General features: G+C 36.2%; 1 protein-coding gene across 2 annotated transcripts; it reads left to right on the forward strand.

Annotated features, from left to right (window-relative positions):
- Positions 1 to 116: 116 nt before the first annotated feature.
- Positions 117 to 23,145, forward strand: LOC137386742 (WD repeat, SAM and U-box domain-containing protein 1-like). 2 transcript variants are annotated; one of them, XM_068072865.1, is made up of 12 exons: positions 117 to 198; positions 3,387 to 3,514; positions 4,284 to 4,418; positions 5,837 to 6,003; positions 7,606 to 7,814; positions 10,085 to 10,180; positions 12,734 to 12,861; positions 16,757 to 16,797; positions 17,055 to 17,161; positions 19,007 to 19,261; positions 20,707 to 20,865; positions 22,682 to 23,145. In XM_068072865.1, exons 2-12 carry the CDS (start codon positions 3,401 to 3,403, stop codon positions 22,828 to 22,830), a joined length of 1,560 nt encoding a protein of 519 aa, XP_067928966.1. In that variant the 5' UTR covers positions 117 to 198; positions 3,387 to 3,400; the 3' UTR covers positions 22,831 to 23,145. The 2 variants fall into 2 exon arrangements, with proteins under 2 accessions (XP_067928966.1, XP_067928967.1); XM_068072866.1 differs by having other exon boundaries at positions 7,606 to 7,805.
- Positions 23,146 to 23,216: the final 71 nt, after the last annotated feature.

A 23,216-nucleotide genomic window follows, 5' to 3' on the forward strand; every position in this document is an offset into this window, starting at 1 on the left:
AGATAATACCTTGCTCACTAGAGTTTTAGATGCTCACTTGAGTGTCTGGTGGCTAAATCATAGACCACTAAATAAACGAAATTACTTTAAAAATTGTGTTACTTTGCACTCTATGTCAAATAGCTAAGCCTAACGGACACTTATTACCTGAACCAAAGGTTTAGGTTACGATTGGAACCTTCGTTTCTGAGTGAAAACGTATGTTATTTTTTGTTATAAGAAACAAATTGATGTTCATTTTTCAGTAGGAGCTTCTAGAATTTAATTGCAATTTCTACATTGTAGGATCATTTTAACTGCTCATTTTGCGTAGGAGTAGGACGCCCAGCCTGTGCTTCGCCCTGTTATGTGCGGTCGTGGAGAAATTATGTTATGCATAACTAATCCGAATTCACACACAACATCAGTGTTGAATTTGCTTGTCATATTATTCTGTTTTGACTATGTTTAGTTTGTGTATTTTTGCTTAGCTTGTGGGAACTAATTTAATTATTATTGGTTAAGGTACAAATGAAGGTGTTAAACTATTGTAAGCAATGTTGATATTTACCAGTACAAGTTACTTCTTTATTCTATAAGTCAAACAATTAAAATAGACGACTAAAATTCTAAAACAATAATCTTAATGACAAAACAATTAGAATAGCTAATGAAAGTTACATATTTACTCGAACGGTTGTCTATGCTTGTTGATCAGTCCTGTACAGCTGTGAGTTTCAACAGTCAAATGAGAGTCGTGAGAGGCCATAAGCAGACAGTGTCAGCAGTTGAGATAGTGGTGTAGAAGAGGCTCAGGTAATGAAGGAGAAGGAGGCTCCATCGGTAGAGAAAAGAGAGAGAGGCTCCTCAGCAGACGAATGGGAAAGCGTCCAAGGAGGCCCTCGGGAAGAGAGAGAGAGAGAGAGAGAGAGAGAGCCAGAGCTCAAGTTAGAGCCGGAGATAGAGATGGGGGGGGATAGAGATGCTGAGTCATTGGAGCTGTTCTCTTTTATAGATGTCTGGCATGTGGGATGGTTAGCCTTTGGGTGTAGGTTGAGCGTTAAGGTTCGATGCTTTCTGTCAGGCGTGTGAAGATATCTTTTTTGCGTAAGTCTTCAGCTGGTGCATGTGATTTTGACATGTAGGGTGGAGCTCGTGACTTGCTCCTGGTGTCTAGGTCATGTTTGACAGGATTGGAAAATCTGTATGTGACTCATTTGACTTGTCTCTAATGTTTCTCTGGTGGCTTTTTGATGATGGTGGTTGGTAGGTTTAATTGCTTCGACTTCCCTTTGGCATATTCTCCATCTGGTGTTGAGGCAATTTCTATGATTGATTTTTTCCAAATTTGAAGTTTCTAATTTGCTTTTGACATTTTCTAATTATTGAATCTTTTAATGTATTTGGGCGTCTTGCTGCTTGTACGTATTATATGCTTATCCTGTGGTCTGGCTACATTCCCTATTGGTATCTTGTTTTTGCAGTATCTCCATACAACAGCCCTTAGTAACTTGCTAAGTCATCTGAAAAGAAAACAATAGTAAAGCTTTTGAACAGATTCATAAGTTATTCACTGTGAATTCGTTAGACTGCAAAGCTTTTTGACACGATTCACGATTTTTCTGGGATGAAGTTTAGCAATATAACTGAAGTGGTACTGATTACTACATACTAGTGATAATATTAGTGACCTCATCAGTAGCTACCAAGGTACATTGCATTCTTATGTAAAAGCAGTTGACAAAAATGCTGCAGTAACGTTTTTGGTTGTGTTTCTTCGTCACTGAATTTCCAAGATGTACACTCGTATAAATGCTGAATACAGCAGGGCCTACATGTACTAATAGTTTTTATAATTTCTTGATTCTTGATTTCTTGGTTGTGTTCTTTTTGTGTTTAGTTACATAAATAGACCTACACAATTTGTTGTCAATGTGATATCTCCTGCACACAGCTAGTCACTACCATCATTTTTTCATTGGTACAGTAATTGATTTTTCATTCTTACTCCCTGTTGTATTTGACAATAATGATTGATTTAACTTTTTGCCTTTTATGAAAAAGTCAACTTTGAATTATCAATGCCCAGATTTATTGTTCAGCTTCAGCGTTGAGGGCTTTTTATGTTATAAATATAGAATAAATGCATTTTCATATTGCATAACTCTTTCAGGCTACGAGTTCAAATTACAGTTTACAATGTTTTATACAATGTTTTAATTTACCAATGGTAAACTTGTTAATTGTGTTTAATGTCCGATGCTAATGCATATAGATGAGATATAGGGTTTTACTGTTTGATTTTTATCTTTTTCAAGCAGTCAAATATTGTATGCAATGTTGCGCATAATAGTCGCCTTTTTAGCTTGCATTATGTCCAGCAACATCGCCTTCACTTGACCTTGATATTTCAACAGAAATATCAAACTAAATTTCGTGTCCTAAAAAGCTTGGCCGAACTTCAATAAATGATATCTTAAAGACCTTCGTGTGGAGTGTTTTAATAGACTATGTAGGAATAGTGTTTAGTAGATAACTCCTGCTGGTGCCACGAGCTTTTAATGTTACAGTAAAATGTCAAATCTTCAATGAATTAATCCTTGTGATATATGTATATGCTTTTAATACGTTAAGTATACTTTCACCCAGTAATATACACAACCATAAAAAGACCAAACAATTGTTTTTATAAAATAAAAGGGATTAGGGTCATTTGTTTGAGCATTTTTGCTGCATAGCTCTTTACACATTTGCCTTTGCCTAGTTTTTGCGTATATATATTTGTTCATAAAATACATTGACATTAAGTCAGCAGTAATTGGCTCTCTGAGGGTTGGCACGGGCTTCCATTTCGGTTTGTTCATATAACTTTTTTGGAAAATTATTGTTGACATGTATTTCTGCTTGAAAACTTACACCCTTCTATCAGTTTTCATCGGAATTTGTTTGAGCCCATCTTTCTTGCTTAAATATATTAGCCATTGCATGTCAGAATTAGTGAATATTAGTGTATATTCTCACTTAAAAGTAAGTCTAGAAAAAAGCCCTAAAACTGTGAATTTGTAAAAATTCACAGTTTAATTTCGGCTTGTATGTGAATTTGTAAAAATTCCCATACAAGCCGACCCTGCAAGTTGTAATATGGAGTATGTATTCATCACATCAAAAGGTTGCAGAAACTAATTACTGAAATTGATAACCATTATTGTTATGTTTTACTTTTATTAATAACAGTAAAACTATTCAACTGTGCTAGCAGTGCTATTAATGCAAATTGAAGTGAAGTTGTATGCTACTAGCGTAAATACACAAACGGTCACACATATAACTAACCAATCACAGACTGTTATTGCTGCTGTTGTTGACCTGTTATAATCCTGCCGATGGTTTACAAGTCGTTATTGCAGATAGAGATGTTGATATGTACGACTCTACAGTAGTAATGGAACTGCGAGGAACGCTACCAATACATACCGGTGATGTGCATTGCATAGCTGTTCACGATGATGCCATTGCTACGACCAGTGCAAGCTGCGTGAGTTTGTCTACTAGCTGTTTTGCGATGTACTTTTGCAGCACACAAACGGCTCTTGTCAAATTCAATCATTTCAGCTTATTGACTTATCTTTCAACTTATGTTTGTTATTCGCTGACAAATTGAAAAGCTGGCATCATAAGGCTTCAAGTGTCTTAATATTGGTTTGATCTCATTTTCCCGTGAATCTTGAAATGTATCTCAAGTCCAGCATTTGAATTGAAAGTTTCTGATCTCAGCTCAGCTGATATTTTAAATGCATCCTGTTCTAAAATTACATAACTATGCAATTGCAGTATACTTGCAATTGCAGTTTTTTTTAGAACTGATATGGCACGTTAAATAGCACAACTAAAATATGCTGTTAATTATTTTCTTTTACTAGCATACTAGCATCTAAGAAGTTGCAGAATGGTCATGCTTGTTTAGAGTACTAGATAGCTGCTGGAAAAAGTACTTTTTCTTTACTTTATTCTCTCTCTGTTCTAGATTGAATGCTCTTTTGAAAATGTAAGCTTAATTTTACTTGTCCATTGAATAGATTAAGTAAACCAGATTTTGATAAGACAACTCCTGCTTGCTCTGTTATGTGGTCTCCAAGCCTGCTTCTTCTACTCATCTTCAATATAACTCAGTGTCTGTCATCAGATAGTTACATTGTTATATCGGGGTGATTTTTATTTTTTCTTATTATTTTTCCTAAAGTTGCATCATGTCAGCCTCAACGTATCTCAGGCAAGTTTATGGGCTATAATTCAATTCAATGTAGTTAATACAAGTGTTCAACACAAGGGATCTCTCCGAGAAATCTTACTCTCCCCTGAAGCTACACAAATACCATGTTATACACTGTGTATTTACTTCCGACGGCCAGCGGCTTGTCTCTACATCCATGGATGGCAAGGTAACTACTTACTCTACCCTGTTGGTCTAAAGGACATCCATCTGTATGTTTAGTGGGTGTTTCATTGTACTGCGAGATAACAGTCTTTACGTAGTACATAATTTCTTTTTGTTGGGATTTAGTTGCTTGACTTACATACTGCCTAGAATTACCATTTTACTCAAAGAACATTTATGTATGTGAAATACACATATGGCCCACGTATAACCCATGTATAACCCACATATGGCTCACATATGACCCCCCGTATAACTCACATATGGCCCACGTATAATCTGTATAACTCACATATGGCCCACGTATAACCTGTGTATGATCCATGTGTGACCCACATATGACCCACGTGTGACCCACATATGACCTATGCTCTAGTTTTATTGTTCTATACTAATTTGGCCATTTTATATCAAAGATATGTTATAAGTTTGTAGCAAACTAACTGGCGGTTTAAGACCAAGAAGCTTGTGGGTTTCTAAACACTAAGTTGTCTATCTCTATTTAAATTGGCTATACTCAAATCTCTCATTGTAATTCTGTGCTGAAGCTACAGTTATCATATTCAACAGGTTAGTGTATTGAGCTAAACCTCTGTCTAAAATCATTTAGCATACAGAGTTTCTGAAATTCAGCGTTTGAAGTTTTTTTAAAGATTGCATGAAATACAGTTGCAGTTGTATAAGAGAGACTGGTTAATAATTAAAGAGCAAACATCTTGAAATGAATAAATGATAAGAGTGATAGATAAATATAAGCCAAGTTAGTTTACGCTTGACCTAGTCCAGGTTAAGGAACTGTGGCATATATTACTCTATCTGCAGCTCTACTACTGAACCTATGCATTGCTGTGTTTACACTATTCTTTATTTGGCTTTGAGGCAGAGCGACAATACAAACTTCTTTATTGATTATTACTATATTTACTTTGTTTCATCATATAACTTAGTTTTTGCATACTTCTATGTAATTTATTTGTCTTAATTCTATGTTCAACTGTCAGCAATATTGATAAAGGGGTTATCAAAGGTGTTTAGGGTGTATAATGCTGGGTTTTCGTTCTTAAAGGAATATTAGATTTAGCATACAGAGTAGATTTTAGAACAAATCACTCTGTGGTAAAAGTTTGAGTATATTTGAGTGAAAATGGGTAGTTAAGGAAATTCACTTTTAGTGTGTGGCTCATATTTTCTCGCTCAAAGCTATCTAATAATATTGTATTATTACTAATATTATTTATTTTCTCCTGTCTTACATAAAAAGAATCTATCATCCTTGAGTTCTTTGGATGCATTCATTATCTACTATTATTGTCTTAGATATAGTAAACCCTAAATTGTCATATACTAGATATAGGGTGTACTATATCTATGATTATTGTACATAACATGTAGCCTGTGCTCCTAGTATCCTTTTTTAAATAGGCATCTATTGTGGACATAAAAACCGGTAAACTCCTGGCATATCATCAGCAGAAGAACGAAATTGGAATGAGAATATGTTGCCTCTCTCCAAATGACCACCTCCTGGCTGTTGGTGCATGTGATGGGGCTATTGGAGTTGTCGAGATGGACACCTACAAAAGTCTCAAGTGAGTCATAGAGATACTCTAGGGTAGTCACAACTCAAGTGAATCATAGAGATACTCTAGGGTAGTCACAACTCAAGTGAATCATAGAGATGCTCTAGTGTAGTCTCAGCTCAAGTGAGTCATAGAGATACTCTAGTGTAGTCACAACTCAAGTGAGTCATAGAGATACTCTAGTGTAGTCACAACTCAAGTTAGTCATAGAGATACTCTAGGGTAGTCACAACTCAAGTGAGTCATAGAGATACTCTAGTGTAGTCACAACTCAAGCGAGTCATAGAGATACTCTAGTGTAGTCACAACTCAAGCGAGTCATAGAGATACTCTAGTGTGGTCACAACTCAAGTGAGTCATAGAGATACTCTAGTGTAGTCACAACTCAAGTGAGTCATAGAGATACTCTAGTGTAGTCACAACTCAAGCGAGTCATAGAGATACTCTAGTGTAGTCACAACTCAAGTGAGTCATAGAGATACTCTAGTGTAGTCACAACTCAAGTGAGTCATAGAGATACTCTAGTGTAGTCACAACTCAAGTGAGTCATAGAGATACTCTAGTGTAGTCACAACTCAAGTGAGTTATAGAGATACTCCATTGCAGTCATAACTCAAGGGAGTCATAGAGATACTCTAGTGTAGTCTCAGCTCAAGCGAGTCATAGAGATACTCTAGTGTAGTCTCAACTCAAGTGAGTCATAGAGATACTCTAGGGTAGTCACAACTCAAGTGAATCATAGAGATACTCTAGTGTAGTCACAACTCAAGTGAGTCATAGAGATACTCTAGGGTAGTCACAACTCAAGTGAGTCATAGAGATACTCTGGTGTAGTCACCACTCAAGTGAGTCATAGAGATACTCTAGGGTAGTCACAACTCAAGCTAGTCATAGAGATACTCTAGTGTAGTCACCACTCAAGTGAGTCATAGAAATACTCTAGTGTAGTCACAACTCAAGTTAGTCATAGAGATACTCTAGTGTAGTCACAACTCAAGTTAGTCATAGAGATACTCTAGTGTAGTCACAACTCAAGTGAGTCATAGAGATACTCTGGTGTAGTCACAACTCAAGTGAGTCATAGAGATACTCTAGTGTAGTCACAACTCAAGCTAGTCATAGAGATACTCTGGTGTAGTCACCACTCAAGTGAGTCATAGAAATACTCTAGTGTAGTCACCACTCAAGTGAGTCATAGAGATGCCTTGAACTCTGTTAAATATTCTTTCTACAGTTGTGAACGAAAAACCTCATATTTGTATTTGTCTTCCATCTGATGTTATTTCATAAGCAATCCTAATCTTTCTGCTTGTACTTATTTGTACTTTTCATCAACAGCTAAAAGCCTTATCCTATCCATGGTAATGCTTTTAGGAACACTTGACATTATTTGTAGGCTGCTGTGGTAGGCAGTGCTTGTTGCCACGATAGGCAGGTAGCTGACACTCTTGGACGTCACTCTTTGTTTCATGAACTTGCTAATCAGTTTAAAATGTCTCCAGTACATGTCGATACAACTATAAACTTATATCTTTGTCTTGTATTTATGTTATGTCTCCTCCGAAGATATAGTTGTTATGTACATTTCTTATGCGTAGCGAATGCTTACAGGGTAATGAGTGTGAATGATGATGAGTCCATCCTCGCTCTTTCTTTCACCCCAGACACTCGCTGGCTGCTGTCAGGCCACAGTGTGACGGGAGACATCAGGGTCTTCAATTCGCAGTATCTATCAACCAAACCTGTCGCCTGCCAGCTGACAGCGCATGAGCTTGGCACCCACTGTCTCCAGGTCTCTCCCAAGTACACAGGTAAACCAGGTAAGTCTGGTATTGCCTCGAGCTTTTCTTTGATGAATGACACGTTATAAGGTGTTCGTCTTGCGAGCCACAAGTTGTGGTTGACACCTATAGCTAGTCTAGCTATTATATTGTACTGTATTATGGATTAGTAGGAATTATTACAATGTTATTACTAATTAAATATTTCTCCACCAAAATAATTTTTTTTACCAAAGCATAATTTCATATTCAGTAAAACCTAATATTTGACAAGTGTGCATATAAACTGTCATAACTATGAAACTACACGGTCTATAAGAACTATTAGATACCAAGTTAATAAACAGAAAATTTTACATCAGCTGATGTCATTAAAATGCCACAATTGTGTTGCAGAATGAGCTTGGGTACTTTTTCGGCTATTTGCGCTACTACCGTGTCCGACTATTGAGAGTCGGACTATTCACAAATATTATAACAGCTTACCGCTTTATTATTATTGCCAAAATAATATAATTACTCTCAGTAGTGTTATTGTTCAATAAAACATTACCCAAAGTCCATTGAACACCTTCCAACAGGTGTCAGCTGTGATACTTAAAGGTTGACTTGCAGCAGAATTCATATTACAGTTATTTGGTATCAAAAGATTCACCATGTCTTACTCTGCTGTGTTGTAGGTGCAAAATATGTGGAAATGTGATTACAAGCTCTTAAAAGCTCAAAAACGAAGAGCCGCCGTAGATTGGAATCAGTTTATTTCTCTGACGTTGTCACTACATTCGGTTATTGTTTTGACACGTGATGTTCTCACGTGAACTGAAAGGCCAATAAAAAGCTCAATATAAAACTTATCGTAGTACTAGTTTATGACAAACACTTCGGGTTCTACCAAAGACCCCGTATCAAATATAGATGCTCACTACTTTACAGTTTTGTTTGGACTTGGTCTAATCGTCTAGTCGTAATCTGATCGTTTGACCCAATACTTAGCAAATAATTTCTGCAGCACTTTTCGATGATCACAAGTGACCAACAGACTCGTCAGCATTATCAGACAATGATATGTACTCCTTCGAGCTAAGGTTAAAAAATTAAACGATTTTTTACGGTAAGTTATAAGATATCAGTGCTAAAATGGACAGCATTACAATGACGCTAAAATAGACGCGTAAGAACAATTATAGACATGGTTTTATTGAATGCATGAAATATATTTGTGAAAATATTTCGACGAATGAGGTTGCATGAAAGTGGAAACAGAAGCCATCATATATTGTACAACTACGTCCCATTTGAGCCGTTTTGGAAAGAGATTCCAATCTACAGCGGTTTTGTGATGGCTGCGATTAACTGTTCGTTTTTGAGCTTTTAAGAGCTTGTAAACACATTCCCACATATTTTGCACTTACAACACAACAGAGTAAGACATGGTAAATCTTTTGATACCAAATAACTGTAATGTGAATTTTGTTGCAAGTCAACCTTTAAGTATCACAGCTGACACCTGTTGGAAGGTGTCGTGAATAATGGTCATTCCCTATTGTCTTGCCACTCTGTACAGTGCAACTTCTACATACAAATTGACAATTCTCATGATTTATGGTGGAGTAAATGTTCCTAGACGATTACACCGTAATCCATTTTCACAGCCCAAAAAACCTTAATAAATACTGCGGGTAACTACGAATAGCAATCATAATGTGTTAGAAGAGAGATATGAAGATTAAAGTAATAATGGAAGAATTACAAAAAGGTTTATATTTTCACGATACCTTCCACGATACTTTATGCTTTGTGTGTTATTTTTATATTTTTCATAAGGATCTTTTATTTTTGTCAGCCTTTTTGCTTTGACCTACAAAACTACAGCGTTTTCACAACTTCGATCATTTTATGCTGGATATTTCTTGGATTTTCCGCTGCAGCAAAGTTTGTGAATTTTGTCAGATTTATAAAAATTATAAATGCTTCCTGTATCTGTATGGCTGAATGGCATCTTTTCAAGGTTATTCACAACTATGCTCAGCATAGAGAGAAGACCTTTCACGGAACAACCATGTATCTCTCAGAAAATAATAGCTGTCATTGTCAGCTCACTGAGAGTAGTGACATCCTACAATCATTAGGTCGCTGAACTTGACTGCTACATGCATATCCAGTGCATTACCCTTTCCTTTGACAATGGCTTCATTGTCTGTATTCCATCTACAGATCTACTTATCTAAAACAATCTATAGTTTGCTTATACTATCTTAGCTTGTGGGACGAATATCTTTGAATTGAAATTATGTCTCTCTACTTAACAGGAGAGAGCAGCAAGGGCATAATCTTTGTCTCCGGAGGAGCTGATTGTCTGGTGGTTCTCTGGAGCATATCCTATGATGACGAGGGCATAGTTACCGGTTAGCATCTTCTTAGAATGATGTTGTTATTTTTACATTTCTGTCTTTGACATGAAATCAAATTCATAAATTCTTCATCTCATTCTTTGGTTATTCAGAAGTGCTTTACTATCTACTATTAAGGAGGTGGGATGACATAATTTAGACAAAAGGGAAGTTACCAGAAAATATGACACTCAAGGCACGCATGGCAGCAGAACGAAACTTTCCCAAGTACACATATCTCAACAAAATTTTGAAAGGACGGGCTACAAGGTTCAACTATTCTAAAAAAGTTGGCGTCGCTTTAATCATTTTTTGTGCTTATACGACATGCTTTCGTTTATTCGAAATCACAATTGAAATAACCACTTGCGAAGAAATGACTGGAGCATGACGTTAGCCCACCATAACATAAGGCGACCATAACATAAGTCGACCATGACATAAGCCGACCATGACATAAGCCGACCATGACATAAGCCGACCATGACATAAGCCGACCATGACATAAGCCGACCATGACATAAGCCGACCATGACATAAGCCGACCATGACATAAGCCGACCATGACATAAGCCGACCATGACATAAGCCGACCATGACATAAGCCAACCATGAGCTGACCAATACATGAGCTAACCATAACATGAGCTGACCATAACATAAGCTGACCATAACATGAGCTTACCATAACATGAACTTACCATAACATTGGCTTACTATAACATGAGCCGACCATAACATAAGCCGACCATAACACAAGCCGACCATAACATAAGCTGACCATAACATAAGCCGACCATAACAAAAGCCGACCATAACATAAGCCGACCATAACATAAGCCGACCAAAACATAAGCCGACCATAACAAAAGCCGACCATAACATAAGCCGACCATAACAAAAGCCGACCATAACATAAGCCGACCATGACATAAGGTGAACATAACATAAGCCGACCATGACATAAGCTGAACATGATTGAAGTCATTTGGTTGGAAGCTTTTGTGCTTTGATTACTCTGACCATCTCTCCCAACTGAATATTCTGATAAGTTGTTTTTGTGTAACCAGCACTTAAAAATTGTTACTTATATACTTTTCTCTTATGATTGCTAATATAAGGAGGATCGTGGTACATTAGTCTCGAAATTCTTATAAACAAACATTGAAAATTATCTTTTCTAATAGGAAAGCAACATGGTCAACTTGTAAAATGTATTTTGTTTAGTTACTATACAGTAATGTATTTTGTTTAGTTTACTATACAGTAATGTATTTTGTTTAGTTACTATACAGTAATGTATTTTGTTTAGTTACTATACAGTGATGTATTTTGTTTAGTTACTATACAGTAATGTATTTTGTTTAGTTACTATACAGTGATGTATTTTGTTTAGTTACTATACAGTAATGTATTTTGTTTAGTTACTATACAGTAATGTATTTTGTTTAGTTTACTATACAGTAATGTATTTTGTTTAGTTACTATACAGTAATGTATTTTGTTTAGTTACTATACAGTAATGTATTTTGTTTAGTTACTATACAGTGATGTATTTTGTTTAGTTACTATACAGTAATGCATTTTGTTTAGTTACTATACAGTGATGTATTTTGTTTAGTTACTATACAGTAATGTATTTTGTTTAGTTACTATACAGTAATGTATTTTGTTTAGTTTACTATACAGTAATGTATTTTGAATAGTTTACTATACAGTAATGTATTTTGTTTAGTTACTATACAGTAATGTATTTTGTTTAGTTACTATACAGTGATGTATTTTGTTTAGTTTACTATACAGTAATGTATTTTGTTTAGTTACTATACAGTGATGTATTTTGTTTAGTTACTATACAGTAATGTATTTTGTTTAGTTACTATACAGTGATGTATTTTGTTTAGTTACTATACAGTGATGTATTTTGTTTAGTTTACTATACAGTAATGTGTTTTGAATAAGCAGCCATGAAATTTCTAAAAGTAATTTGCTTTTCAATAGATGGCATTCAACAAGTAACCTTAATCAACCTTTGATGAGTTTAATTTTGGAGTTGTGTCCTCGACAAGGAGAAAGTTTTTTGTCAACCATAAATAAACTGTTATTATCACTGGCTAAATCCTGTAGGTAGTTTGTTTAACGGCAACTCTTGCTACAAGGTTTGCTTTATAAGCCATGTGTTAGTAGAATGGTAGAATATTTGACCATTTGTGACCATAAATGAAACTCTCACTTCACTGTCAGCACAGATAGCGGACTTGGCCATAAGGTTTAAACAACTTGAATAACTCATGTTCAGGTATAAAGCTGATTTGATAGTAGCTAATACACATAAAGGAGAAGCTTATTTGATGGCCGAAAACTATACCCTGTACTAAACATGGCCTTTGCTATGTATTAATAAAGATTCACCAGATACTACCTTGTTTGACGCACATAAAGCACACTTCAAGTTTTCCTTATGCGTAACTGATATGGTTTAGTGCACATGGTCATACCCGCTAACTGAATGTCATCGATTAATTATTTGCATGCTCTCCATTTTACTGTTTAGTTCTTGTATTGCAGTTCCTCGCCTCGCGAAGTTGTCCACGTTTGTCGGCCACACTGGTCCAGTGTACTCTGTGAAGTTTAACCACAGTGGTGACTCCTTGGCTAGTTGCGGAGGTGATTTTACTGTGAGGCTCTGGAATCTCGTAAGTCTCATTTATATTAAACTAAAGATCAGTCATGATCTCTTGGCTCAGTTGTGCGTGGCTGTTACATAGAGGCTTGTGTTTTATTATTACTCTCCTTAGCTTTTGTTTTCAATAAATTTATTACATGTGGCAAGCACTTTGTGTGGTTTGTGTACATACAGCATGGTTTACTGTGACTACTGCATTTGGTTATATGATGCGCATGACCACTGCAAGACTCATCATATATTCCTCATGCTTGCGCGATTGCTCTGCATTGTGTATGTCCATTCAGGAATTTTCTAGAAGTTTAGTTTATGTTTATAAGCAGGCAGAGCTCTGTAATAAGAATAAATTATATCTCAGAAGTTATTCAATCAGGTTACTTATGGTGCGTTTACACTGGCCGACACCGACTCCGATTAGGTGCCAATACCCCGACTCAGACAGGTACCTCAGACATTTCACGTATGGGTGCCGACACCGACTCCCTCTTTACATTGCAACGATCAAACGATTTTTGTCGGTACCAACAGCCAATCACAGCGTTTCGCCGTTCTGACCTTCACCCGACCACGCGAAGACGAGTACACATAAAAGTCAACGCGCTTGATGTGGAAAATTATATGCTAGTACTACACTACTACTGCTCCTACTACTACCGCTAGAAGCAACTACTGAATGCCAAGCAATGAATGAATGATGAGGCAATGAAAATCCGAGCAAAGAACTGTACGTACAGTTCTTTCGTCCGAGTAATTATAATAAATAAAATGAATAATGAAGAAGATTGAATGGTGAATGTATATTTGTGGTAGAAGTAGTGTGGTGGACACCGGGCCAATACTTTACACTTCTTGTAATTATTTGTTTGTATATATTTTATGTCTGTAAATATTTTATTATATGGGTTGTCCTTTTTATTCCCTTTTTATTGTTGGCCTTGTTACTCGTTATGCTATTAATTGTCGTTGTTTATGTTGTCATATCAACGCACTAGCGGGCCTAATTATTGGCCATTTAAACATTGCTAGCCGGTGTTCTCACTCGGTCCCGTTAGCCGGAACGGGCAATTTTATTGTATATAAGGGAGCAACGCTCACTTAGTAGACAGAGCAAATGGCCGTACGCTCCTCGGCTAGTGAATTTCCTTCGCTAATAAAACATTGAATGAAATCACACGCACTTTATTTCTGTATGACATAATCTAGATCGTGCCAAGTAAGGGCCTGCAAATTCCTTTACAGTAGTACTAGTAGTAGAACTAGTAGTAGTACTAGTAGTAGTCGTACAACTGGCTATTCACTTTTAATTAATTTAAATTAAAGAACTAACTTGATTTTTTGGTACTCTCGCGTTCACATCGTTGCTAGCCATGCTGGTTCACTATTAAAAAGAGAATGAGGGAAAGTTTAATGACAGTCTCCTTAGCCTCTCATTAAACCTAGCCCTTTCGTTTCATAAACTTAGCACTGTCATTAAAGCCTAGGCTCATTTAATCAGAGGCTCCTAGCTTCTGATGAACGTCCGATTTGTCGGTGCAACCGGGCACTGCTGGGTTTCTCCGACACCGACTTTCAGATCGGTGCCGACACCGATCTTTCTGTTCACACCTACCGACACCGACTCATCAAATTTGTCTGTGCACAACAAAATCGGTGACAAAATCGGCCAGTGTAAACGCACCATTAGTATACTGAGACACTGTATGTAAATATATTTACTTATATTCAAACAACAGATCGACCTTAGTGACCTGGTGACAAAATCTGAAAGATGGTCAATTAGTTTTAATCACTAAGGAGATTACGAGTTTGCATTCATCAAACGACGTATTCCAAAGATTTCTTCATATTTGAACCAGCCATTAGTAGTGATCATAGTAATATTGCAGTCAGCCCCTCTCAGTGCTCACCAACAATGCTAGATGCTTGTTTGTTTGTGTTTGTATTTCATACAACTGGAGAAGCATCAATTAGCAAACTTATCGCAAAGGACTTACATACGCATACTGTACTGATCTGGTAAAGGTTATACAATAAAGCTTGCCCCACTGTTAGGGATTACATAATACAGCTAACACCAGGAGGGATTACATTATAAAGCTAATGTGAAGAGGTATTATCTGATAAAGCTAACAAATATTTGTTGTTTCCATGATCCATGTTTGCATCAATCTGCGAGTCATCCAGATATAGATTTTCGGAAAAATCTGCAAATCAAGTAAGTTTGGTTACTCGCGAGTTTTCATCGTAATGATGGAACTGGCACTTGCTAACGATGCACATGAAAATGCTGAGCAGGCTATTCCACTCTAAACCTGTTCACACTCACTCGTGTCAAGTTCGATTTGAGCAGTTCTGATTGCTGACAAGATTGTGTCGCTTCTTCACTTTTTTAACAAAGCGCCAGCGCTAATCGCATCATGCATCAAGCCCTAAATCCGCATCATGCGTGTCATGGAAACAGTGATTGTCAACAATACTTGTGAGGAAGCTATAGCAGGGTTGCCTCGGTTTAAACCAATGGTTTAAACCGACTGGTTTAAACAACTGGTTTAAACAACCCATTGGTTTAAACCAATGGTTTAAACCGACTGGTTTAAACCGAGTGGTTTTAACCGAGTGGTTTAAACCAGTCCGAAAAAACCGTTTTTATTGTTTTTTCATTATTTTTTGTGAAAAACAATATTTTAAGCTCCTAGTGGTTCATGTGCGGTAGAAATGCAATTTTATATAATTATCAGCTGTGGAAGTTTATTTAGGACACAGTAGTAAATTGATGGCAGAGCTCAAGTTGAAACTACATGAAATCCTAGCACAACAATGAATTAGTGAATTTCATTTTCAATTGGTTTCATCAAGTGATATGATGATCTCTTTACTGATGAAATATAAAAACCATGTGAAATATACTAATCCAATCATCATCTCTAATAATGAATAAATACTTTCTCAAGTCTGGGGAGTGAGAAAGGATTACTTATAATTTAAAATTAAAACAATAAAATCCTTTTGGACAAAAGCTTCTAGTTTGCAAACTAATATTTTATTTATTGCGCACAAGCCAAAGTAGTTGGTTTGTTACAATTCAGTTTATCAAGTTTGTTGTGTTTTGACGAGTTTTGAAAGTCAAAGGTTTTAAAGCAAAGGTTTTAAGGCAAAATGTAATAGGTGTGCTGTCGTAACGCGAGGTCACGCAGATAGGCTTAAAGCTCACGTAGCAAATTGTCAAACTGAAAACACCAATTTAGACGGTGATGCTAATATTCAAGTGTTAGAAGTTGAGTCATCTGCCACAGCTCCAAACACTAGCAATGCATCTGCATTATGCTCTGCTCTACACTACCGCACGACTAATCACTGGAATTAAAGTTTCTACTTATACATAGAGCTATATGTAAAATATTCATTTTATGTGATAAGATTTCTGCTCTGTATTTCATCGATCATGTTTGATTTAAGACTCATTCTGAAATTTCCATATTTTTTCTCTCTTTTTTCCCCATAGCAACTCCCACAGTACTATCTTTAACAGATGATTCCACATATGTATGTTCAATACTCAATCATGCAGCTATAGTAAGTGATGTTAATTCGACTTAAAATTGTAAAAACCTTGGTAAAATTATAAAAACCGGTTTAAACCATAAAAATCGGTTTAAACCAAAAAACGTGGTTTTTTCGTTTTTTTTTCATAAAAATCGTGGTTTTTTCCAACCCTTAGCTATAGCCCATCTGACTAATAGGCTTTGAGTGTAGAGCGTAGTAGCTATATTATGTGACTCTGTAGTATCATTCTTCTTAGCATTATTGTATTTTTCATAATTATTATCATATTGTATTAGGTTGTTAGTATTTACCATCTTTAAAGCATTTATAACTAAAATTTGACTTTTTATTTTAACTTGAAGGAAGGGGAATGCCTGTATGTCCACCTAGCTGCTCACACAAGGTGAGTTTAATCTTCTTGTCAGCTAGTTTTTGTCAGGGTTCATAGTGTCTGTCAATTCATAACAAAAAGACTGTTTTGTCTAAACTGATATGAATGTATGAGATCATTGTTGTTAGAACATGCTGAACAGCTTAAGCTCTGTTTTTGGAATCTGTGGGTGCAGCTGAAGTTTACCTGAAGTTACTGGTCAGTGAAGTTGTTTGCTCGCTCTTTTCTTTGTAGTAAATGGAGTTTTTTTTTCCATCCTTTCTTTGTAGCTTCATCAATAGCCTCGCTTTCAGTGGAGATGACACACTCATTTATACTGGCTCTTGTGATAGAACGGTCAAGGTCTGGAGCATCACAGACACGTACAGCCTTTCCGGTAAACTCTCTCTCCTTTCGGCTCCCTTTTAACTCCATAATACCTATTAGCACTTGTCATGTCTGTCTTTATGATGGTTAGTTGTCCTACCTTGGTTTTTGCAACTTATTAGTTCTCACTTCACAGCATTAGCATGTTAGTATGAAAGGGTGTAATGAGACATGAGTATTACTGGGTTGTACTAATTGTTGTGAGCAGCTATAGATGTCTGAGTGTGGTTGAAAAGTTTTTTCAATCCCAAGATGCCAATTTCCTAAGCAATGATTTCAAAGTTTATGTATCAACCATGGAGTAGTGCATGCTATATATCATTGAATAGATTCGCTGAATCTGAATACATTTTTGTACAGTATTGTAATGTTAAATTATTTAAAGGTTGACTTACAACAAAATTTACGTTGCAGTTATTTGGTATCAAAAGATTCACCATGTTTTACTCTGCTGTGTTATAGGTGCAAAATATGTGGAAATGTAATTACAAGCTCTTGAAAGCTCAAAAACGAGCAGTTAATCGCCGCCATCACAAAACCGCCGTAGAATGGAATTTGGTCCATACTGGTGCAAACCTAAAAATGGAATATAGGACTTGCTTTGTCTGACCAAACAGAGAAAGAATGCAATTCCTACTCGACAATACAATTTTCCACGTGAAAAGTATTTAGCCTTTACGGATTTAGCAATTGAACCTTAAGAAAAACCAAAAATAATAGCGTAATGGCACATTTGAAATTGAAACGGCACATTTGAAAATTACAAATTAAAAAAGGATAACAGTAAAAAATGTGCTTTTTACAAAAAATTGAAAAAGGTAATATTAATTATTAATAAATAGTGCACATTTAGCGTGTGCAATCGAGAAAAGGGTATACAGTATATGGTAAGTGCGATAGATATGATAAGAACGCATTAGTCTTGTGGTTACACGCGCTTGTGAGTAGACTTATAATTTGAATGTTGGGAGTTATCCAGTATGAAAATGATTTTTGTTGCTCTAATTTTATCGCTATAACTGGACAGACAGACAACAAACAGACAAACACTGAGAAATATATATATATAGATATAGGAAATACACCAGTATGTCGTTTCAAAGAAATAAAGTTGAAAAGAGAACTCTGAATTTTGTGAGTCGCGTATATTAAAGGTAGACATTTTTTGACTAAAATTTTCCTGTAGCTGCCACAGGGAACTTTAGTCAAACATCGTCTTAATTATATATACATACTAGCTGTGCCACCCGGCGTTGCCCATGTAATAGAAGAGTAGGTTTCAAGCCTGTAGCCTGGCATATTGCCAATAGAAAATTCCACTAAGCTATTTAATAAGGTTAGGCTTCCAATGATGGTAAGCCATGACTTTGAGTCTGCATTGTTGTCCAGCTCAGCTGTTCTAATAATAGCTATAGCCGGAAAACAGACGGACTTGGAGAAATAGATATAAATATATTATGATATTATTATGATATTATATGTATTATAATGTTACTATATATTGTAGCATATTTATATTTTTTGTATACTGACTTTTCTTTCCTATACATGTATATGACAGATAAGTTACTATAAAAATTACACTCAATTGACTAAAAATAAAGAGCTCAACAAGTTAATGGAACTTTTAATAATACTTTGAACAACTTTAACTATGATTCAAAACTTTTATAACAAGTAAATACTAAAGTTCAACACCTCTTTACCTAGCCTTTGTACCTAGCCGTTCATTTGTTACTAACTACACTACTAACCTGTAGAGCACCGCTATTTTAGTGGTTACATAAAAATACTTGTATATCAACTATGGATGCGGTTTGATTGGACTGTTTCTTCAGTCAAATTGTTTCTTTAGATGTGCCATCAGCCCCTCTTATTGACCTCGGTCCTACTGAAGTGTGCGCGGAGAGTCCGCAGTCTAGTTCCATCCTCCTAACTGAAACTTCAAGCCGTAGGGCTAAGCCAAATAACTGGTCGGTGGAGGATGTTTGTCATTGGCTAAACAGTCTTGGACTAAGCAAGTACTCACAGACATTTCGGGAAAATGATATTGACGGTTACGAGCTCTTGCGCCTTGACAGTCAGCTCCTTGAAAGAGAACTTCACATAAGTATGTGTTCATCTGTATTACCTAGGCTTTAACTGTAATATACGCTCATCTGTATTACCTAGGCTTTAACTGTAATATACGCTCATCTGTATTACTTAGGCTTTAACTGTAATATCCACTTCAGGCTAAGGTCATGTGCTTGGAATAGAAGATTAACTGTATCGAAGTTTCCTTACAGTATGGTGTTTGTTAACGGGAAAAGCTGTTTATTAGTATACATGTACTCTAAAGCTCGTTTAGAATGAATAATAAGGAGCTGGTGACATCGATACAAAACCACCAGCACCACTAACCAGTCGAAGTGACTCAGTAAATCAGTGCTCAGTAAATTCATCTTTTGTTTGCTGGAAACTTCCCAGCTGTAATCAGAAATTCAAAAAATCTCTAATTGTGTTCGATAGTCTTATTAAAAGAAATAAATTACATAACCTTTAAAATATTAAATTCTGTGTCAGTCTCGCCACCTGGTGCAAACACAGTGTTAAGATACTCACTAGACTCACTTAAAGGAAGGATCACGGGCAGTTCTATTATTGTCATCAAGTTGTAATAACTTAGTATTCCAACCTGATGTTGTAAGCTATGATGTCCTGGTTACAGAGTAGTATTCAGTTGAAATTATGATAAGGTGTTGAATGTTTTGTGTAAGCATTAAAATGTGTGATAAGCAGTTGCGGGTAGTAACAGTACTCAACATGTAAGTTAGTAACAGTACTCAACATGTAAGGTAGTAACAGTACTCAACATGTAAGTTAGTAACAGTACTCAACATGTAAGTTAGTAACAGTACTCAACATGTAAGGTAGTAACAGTACTCAACATGTAAGTTAGTAACAGTACTCAACATGTAAGGTAGTAACAGTACTCAACATGTAAGGTAGTAACAGTACTCAACATGTAAGTTAGTAACAGTACTCAACATGTAACGTAGTAACAGTACTCAACATGTAAGGTAGTAACAGTACTCAACATGTAAGGTAGTAACAGTACTCAACATGTAAGTTAGTAACAGTACTCAACATGTAAGTTAGTAACAGTACTCAACATGTAAGTTAGTAACAGTACTCAACATGTAAGTTAGTAACAGTACTCAACATGTAAGTTAGTAACAGTACTCAACATGTAAGTTACGTTTTTGTAATTCCTCGTCACAATTACTTTGACAATCAGGCTCAATGTATGTCTAATATAGGAGTTGTCATACTCTAGTTGTTAGAATACTCCATGGTAAGTCCAATATGGGAGTCGTCATACCCTAGCGATTAGAATCAATGAAAGCTCATACATGTAAATCAAATCACAAATTGTTTCTTGGAGGTGTTAGCAGTGATTATTATTAAGAAGAACTCCGGTACATTCATCAATGTTTTTCATATTTTTACTACCTTAGACTCTTCCTTCTTGTCATGTTGTATGGTTGGCATGGTTTTTGTTTCCTGTTGCAGGCGCCTTTGGCTCAAGAAACAAGTTGGTGCGGGGAATTGAGCAACTTCTCTCAGCTAAAGACAAAGGTGACACCGCTGCTATTACGTCTGTACAAGAACTTGATGAGTTTGTTTGTCCAATCACACATCAGGTGATGGCTGACCCAGTGGTTGCATCAGGTGCGTATCTCCTAAAACTGGCTATGTCTTGTTGTAATACATCAGCCTTGTTTGCCTTCTTCAGTGCTTTTTCACTCATCTATGTACATTATTGTCTTCTCTATGCTCTGTGTTCATTCGTTTGCTTTTACTCGAATTGACCAATTGTTAAACCACCATTCTACAGTTCCTATAATAAAGGATTTTATATCTAGTATTCAAGGAAGTAGTCAACTACCACTCTATTTAAGAAAATAGTCTACTCTCACTCTACTCAAGGAAGTAGTCAACTCCCACTCTGTGTGTGCGTGTGTGTGTGCACTCTCACAGTGCATGCATTGTACACAGGCTTGGGGCCACTAGCAGTGCGCACTGCACTAGTGCACTGCACTAGTGCACTGCACTATGCACTAGTGCAGTGCATAGTGCAGTGCACTTTAAAATAGAAATGTCTAGTGCAATGCTAGTGCAAATTTGACATGAGTCCCTGGGTGCACTAGTGCAAGTGCAGTGCTTAGTGTGACATGGTATGTACTAGAGCGGTGCCTAGTGCGGATTAGAAAATTCCCATAAACGCACTAGTGCAAGTGCAGTGCACAGTGCAACATAAAATGCTCTAGTGCAATGCCTAGTGCGGATTGGAAACTTTTTCATAAATGCACTAGTGCAAGTGCAGTGCCTAGTGCGACATAGTATGCACTAGTGCAGTGCCAAGTGCAGATTAAATATTATTATTTTCCTTTGATGGAGATGGCATTACGTTTTACTTTAATATTGGTATTGAATATGGAACGTTGATATTTCTTTGCAATGTTGTTAACTACTCAAATGAGCATGTGTTTGGAGTTTCTATGAATCCCTAGAACTACAATCAAGCCAACTTTATTTATTTACCATTTGTCTATTGTCTTGTCTATTTGTCTCCATGTCAGTATTTGTGGATGTACATGTATATGTAGGATTTCAGTTTAAATCTATCTTTGATAGAGTGGAAGTAACTTATTGACTAAATTTCAACTTTCAATAAGTTTCTTGTAAACTTATGTTTTTTAAATACATGTATTTAAGTACCAATTACATATGCTTATGTACATATTCACAAGCAAAATGAGACCAATCCAGAGATGGTATGATTATATAATAAATGTAGGCATCTTTGAACTAAAATGAAACTTTGCCTAGTGCATTTTTGACTTCACTTTTCGATGCACTAGTGCACAAGAATTTCTGCTAGTGCAGTGCCTAGTGCATTTTATATTATTACTATGCCATGCACTAGTGCTAGTGCAGTGCCTAGTGCACCTTACTGTCGTCTAGCCAGCAAATAGTGCAGTGCGCTCAATGCTCACTAGTGGCCCCAAGCCTGATTGTACACACACTAAGAATCAAAATTCTGTCAGAAATAATAAATATCAATATATTAGTAGTTGTGCAGATATAAAAGCCATTAAAATGTACTTGATATCCTTACACTTTCATTTTCATCTGTATGTTTGCCTCAGCTCATGAATAAAAGGGCTTTTAAAATTCAATGATTTTAGTTTATGGGATGCTACAGAAAGAAAATGGTTCATAAGGTGTCACTTCCAATTCTAACACACTAAAAACCACCTTATACTGTTACTTGCAATTTTTGTTTTCTTTACATTTTTGGATAAATATTGCTGCACAGACATGCAGAGTATGTGCATATTGATGATAAATTCAAAATATTGACTCGTTCCTACCATAACATATACCTTAATTTTCAAAGCTGACTCTTATCTACTTTGCTTATAATTCAACCTACTCCCTCTTTGCCACTGCTGTCTAGTTCATTAGCTTTGGTCTTTTCCAGATGGTTATTCATATGAGCGACAGGCTATTGAGGCATGGCTCGCTGCCGGCAAGTTGACAAGCCCGATGACCAATGCGGAGCTACCATCTCACACTCTCCTACCCAACACTGTGCTCAAAATTCTTATTCAGAAGAAAGTGCAAGGGTAGGAGCAGCTGCAATAGAGAGAGTTGGTATCCCCTATAAACATAGTCAACACAGCTATAGAGAAAATTGAACCATACGTTGTCAGCCACTATATTGTTGTTTTCTGTTTGTTTCAAGAAAATTAAACAAATGTGATGCTTACCCTTGTTATCAAGTGATTGCTCATTTCCATAGATGTAATGTATTTATTTATATTTATATTTTCTGAAACAGATAAATTTATATTTTATATGAACAATTGAAACTACTGATTTCCTTTTTGAGTTTTATGGTACCATCGCATTACCCATTCATAAGAGAACATATGCTGGCTCCAACATGGCTACTTCCAAGATACCTAATGTTGTCTGTCAACTCAAAATTGTGATTTAGCACGGTCATCGTACAC

This window comes from Watersipora subatra, chromosome 2 (assembly GCF_963576615.1).
Source record: "Watersipora subatra chromosome 2, tzWatSuba1.1, whole genome shotgun sequence".
Taxonomy (NCBI): Eukaryota; Metazoa; Bryozoa; class Gymnolaemata; order Cheilostomatida; family Watersiporidae; genus Watersipora; species Watersipora subatra.

Bases quoted from the DNA above. Each gene is read 5' to 3' on its own strand.
- LOC137386742 (XM_068072865.1), top strand. From the start codon at position 3,401: ATGTACGACTCTACAGTAGTAATGGAACTGCGAGGAACGCTACCAATA. The intron at 3,515-4,283 runs GTGAGTTTGTCT...AATTCAATGTAG, and splicing joins CTACGACCAGTGCAAGCTGC to TTAATACAAGTGTTCAACAC. The intron at 10,181-12,733 runs GTTAGCATCTTC...CTTGTATTGCAG, and splicing joins TGACGAGGGCATAGTTACCG to TTCCTCGCCTCGCGAAGTTG.